This window comes from Myotis lucifugus, unplaced genomic scaffold (genome assembly GCF_000147115.1).
Source record: "Myotis lucifugus unplaced genomic scaffold, Myoluc2.0 scaffold_10221, whole genome shotgun sequence".
In the NCBI taxonomy this organism is placed as follows: Eukaryota; Metazoa; Chordata; class Mammalia; order Chiroptera; family Vespertilionidae; genus Myotis; species Myotis lucifugus.
The window spans coordinates 1-4,633 of NW_005881269.1; the positions used below are offsets into that span (position 1 = coordinate 1).

The 4,633-nt window shown below is 40.9% G+C and overlaps 1 protein-coding gene across 1 annotated transcript; it reads right to left on the reverse strand.

Moving 5' to 3' along the window:
• Nucleotides 1-336: 336 nt before the first annotated feature.
• On the reverse strand, nucleotides 337-3,865 carry LOC102433670 (methylcrotonoyl-CoA carboxylase subunit alpha, mitochondrial-like; the record flags this gene model as incomplete). The annotated part of the gene is made up of 3 exons (XM_006109469.3): nucleotides 337-498; nucleotides 2,437-2,544; nucleotides 3,728-3,865. Coding segments are annotated over 3 exons (408 nt in total), but the record flags the coding sequence as incomplete, so codon positions are not given.
• Between the last annotated feature and the right edge of the window lie 768 nt (nucleotides 3,866-4,633).

A 4,633-nucleotide genomic window follows, 5' to 3' on the forward strand; every position in this document is an offset into this window, starting at 1 on the left:
GTCTTGAAAAGCTCCCACGTGTGGCTTACAAAGTGTGGCGAGGTCTGAGAACCACTGGCCTTTAATTTCCAGCCACGTGAAAACCTAAAGAGCTAATTGAATGTGACTGAGGTTTTCACGTTGACACTGAGCGCTGGCACCCTAGGTTTGGCCCTGGAAAGCACCCATAGCTAATACTCAGTTGGGTTACTGCCTGAATCTAAGATATTAATAATTTCATTAATTTCAGAATCAAACGACGGGTGCGATTTCACAAAATTAAAATGAGAAGAATGTTTGTTTTTTTTCTGCAGTTAATGTTTTATCAGCCCATGGCTCTTAATATGTAAAATGGCCTTAACTTACTAAATAAGGGAAAAGAACAACTAGGTCTGCTAACCGCCCACCGTTTACCTGGCAACTGACCTCACGATTGCACGTACTTACCTCCATCTTCATGGCGATCATGACCATTAGAGAATCTCCAGCTTTGACCTTGTCTCCAGCTTTTACGAACACCTAGAGGTCCAGAGGGACAAGTTAATCCTTGGAAACACAGAGGTCCTCTGTGGTCCACAGAGCTGATATACAAATGAACACAGCGGACGCATGAGTCTGCGGTTGTCCTGTCTGCCAAAGACAAAGGCACCATCGGAGACCTACAGGGCAGCCTGGCATCGCTGGCACTGTTGTCAGCGGGAGGCCCTACTTGGTTTCCCATTCCCACCCCCAAGCCATCTAGTTTTCCTTGAAGCAGAGTAATATGTCTCATATATCTTGAGACCCTTTTGTATTTTCCATGGGTGTACAGACAAGACACACCACCCATGTACATGGACAGCAGTGTGGTGATTGTGGAGGGAGGGAGGGAGGGTGGGTGGAGGTGGAAGGGGGTATAGAAGAGATAAATGGTGATGTAATAAATAAGTAAATACATACATACATACATACGTACCACATACATACATACATACATACATACATACCACCAACTGGGGAGAACTACTATACTTGAATGTCTTCACCATAGTCAGAGTAGGAGGCCTTGCCTCTGTTTGTCTAGTTTTTAGGTTGTCTAGGACATAGTGTTTCAGGTCCTCTGGCCCAGTGCAGTAAATGTATAGACTATCTTCAGGTGAAAGAATTATACTTATTGGCAACCCCAGAAAAATCTCTCTATTTTCCTTTTTACATGTATAAATGAACTCATGTAGCCCGTATGGTCTGTTTGTGTGTTTTGTTGTTAACAGAGTTATCAAGGATGTTTGGAAACACAGTAAACTTAGGCTCTACAGTCAAGGTGCAGAACCAAAACTATGAAAAATGAAAAAGAGCCTTGAAAGCCCCCCCAGTCTGCAATGCTGGGTGAGGCCTTCGTGTCAGAGGAAACCAATGGTCTGGGTTTAGGGCCCAGTTTGGGGGAAAACATGCATCTTTACATGTAAGACCCTGTTCTGAACCCTGTTCTGCCCCCTGTGCAGCAATGCCCACGTCCTGGGAGGCCGGTGGGGACTGAGAGTGAATGAGTTAGAGGCAGACCGGAGTCTCCAGCTCACACTGCCTCTCAGGCAAACATTTCCAGGGGGACGTTTGGTGAAATCACTCAAACTACTTAAATAGTTTTTTCTTCTTTTTTTGGAGTGGTACCAAGAAGACACAGTTGATTTTTAAGACTTAAATGAATTTGAGGGGATGCTACTACATTCAAGTATTTAAAAGGAGACTTCTGACCTATTACCACTTGAGGGTACATCAGTATGGATCTCAACTCTGGATACATACTGCACTCAACATCAAACCACATTGTTCTCCACCAATACCAGTCTTCCACATTTTAACACTGATGCAGTTAGTACATTAGAGAAAATGTCACTATTCATGATAAATTGTTGTTAAATTTAACAGTACGAAACAGTCCTTTTGCCCTGGCCGGTGTGGCTCAGTTGATTGAGCATCAAGGCCACCACTTAGATTCGTAGGCAGGTCACATGCCTGGTTTGTGGGCTTGATCCCCAGTAGGGGGCATGCAGGAGGCAGCTGATTGATGTTTCTCTCTCTAGTTGATGTTTCTTTCTCTCCCTCTCCTTTCCTCTCTCTCTCTTAAAAAAAAAAAGTCAATGAAAACATGTTTAAAAAAGACAGCCCTTTTGAATAATGCTTGGTGAATACTCTTATTTTAATCATAACAAGACAATTTAAATTATTTGTACTTTTATGGAAATTCCCATTTTCAAAATTTTTGTTAACAGTGTTTATTGTACATTAGGTAAATTGGTATTTTCACTGAAGACTGTAATATAGAACTTGAATCTATCATAGAGTCCCTTGATTTCTTGAAATGAATGCTTTCCAATGAGTGACATTTAGAGAGGAGAAAAAAAACATATATGGCATAGTTCAGCAAAGACGTCTATTGGGCCTTATTGGGCATTATTCTGCACAGGTTCGCATGGTTACCTTCTCAATGGTTCCAGTCATGGGCGCTATGGCTCCTCCCTGAGTTCCTTCTGAGCTCACTGAGGACAAGTATTTGGGGACTGGAATGTCAAACTGAACAGTTCCTTCCTATAAACAGGAAACAAACCAGAAATGAAATCAATATCTTGTTCCTGTAATTTTACTAATATACCTGACGTGATTATTTTCAAGCTATCTGTTAAATGTTAGTCATCTTTAACACCAGGGTTCTAATCCAGCTTTGTGACCTTGAGAAAATTACTAAACTCCTTGGTTTTGGTTCCCATTACGCAGGGGTAATGGTATACAAGCCTCAGAGGGGATGCAAGGGATTAAGATATATCCTGTTGGTAAAAGACAGCCACTGTCTGGAAGCTATTTTTAGTAACATCTCCGCCATCAAGTGCTTAGTCTGAGGGAGGAACTGTTCTTAATAATTATATTTATATAATTGTCACAATAACCTTATGAGGTAGGTATTGTTATTATTCCTGTTTATAGATGAGGGAACTGAAGACCAAAGTCACACAGCTGCTCAGTGGTTTGAATTTGAATGGAAGCAGCTTCATATTCCAGAACGTCAGCTCTTCGCCACTCACCATCCTGTCCCTCCCATCATAGGGTCACAGCATACTGACTACGGGAAGGAATGCCTGGCAAAGTGAGAACATCCTCGACTCCATAGACGTTACTTCATCACTAAGGGCACCTCCTCACTAAGGACTGTGATCTGTGAGATGGTTCCCACATGTGAGAAGACTCTGAAGAGACCACAGTATAGTTGATAACCCATGTGGAACCCTAAGGTCCCTTGATAAACTCCTAGCCAAATCCATGCAAAGCCTGCCTCAATCATCTGCCAAGAGAACACCCCTCACCTCACTCCCTTCCTACTGACCACCTTGCCCACAGGGAACATCTGGTCCAGCTCCTCTCCCAATGGCCACCTCCTCCCAGATCCCCAGGGTTTCAAGTATCAGGAGAATGGTGGTTGGGGAAAGGGTTAAGGTATCAAATCCCTGAGAGAACAGGCCCACTGAGCAGGGAGATATTCTGACAAGAAGGGTGTAAGGACATGTTTCAGAATTAAAGGAAGAAAATGAGTATGTGTCTATCAATGAGAATCTGTGTGAACAAAAGAAGAAGAGAAGGCCGGAATATGGCAAAGAAACAGAGCGGAGGGGGAAACACAGAAGAGATTGAAGGAAGTGGGTCTTTCTAATCCCCCTGTCTCTGGTCAGGCAATTTTCTCCCAAACACCAACAGCGTTATTACAAAGAAGAGACCTTACCACAGAAAATAGGTAAATTGTGTTTTCCAGGATAATTAACTTAGTTTTACTAGAAACTCCATTTATAGAACATTTCAAGTAAGTACAGTCTCCCTCACTATGAAGATCACCAAGGACTTGGAAAGTTTTATCTCCAATCTGAAAAAAGAAGAAACAGAGAAGATCCTTAAAGTAAATGAACAACACTACATAATTAATAAAATCAGAATTCATTTCAAAAGGTAACAGGTAAAATGTGTTTTTTTTTTAAAGTCATGTAGAAACTTTCCCCTTAAGATTCATAAATGAAATGCTCTAGGTCAGCCATGGGCAAACTACGGCCCGCGGGCCAGATCCGGCCCGTTTGAAATGAATAAAACTAAAAAAAAAAAAGACCGTACCCTTTTATGTAATGATGTTTACTTTGAATTTATATTAGTTCACACAAACACTCCATCCATGCTTTTGTTCTGGCCCTCCGGTCCAGTTTAAGACCCCATTGTGGTCCTCGAGTCAAAAAGTTTGCCCACCCCTGCTCTAGGTAGAAATGTAGTAAGATAATGAAAGGAAAGCATAGTTACATGACATATTCATAGCACTCACAATGCCACAGATAAAGGTTCATGCAAGAATAGCAATACATGTGAAATAGAAGTATAAATCAAACAAAATTATTAAAATTTTGTTGGGATATATATATATATATATATATATATATATATATATATATATATATACATGTTTGCATTCATTTCTGAGTTTCCAAAGTCAAGTTTAGTTTTACTGTGCCAAAGTCAGTAATGAAAAAAGCCAGAACCACATAATTAGATGGTATTTCTTTTATCTCACCAGCATGTAGATCCTATTTATGGGTTTCAGTTATGATTTAAGAAGATAAGTTAGCTGGATACTGATCACAATTTTCTC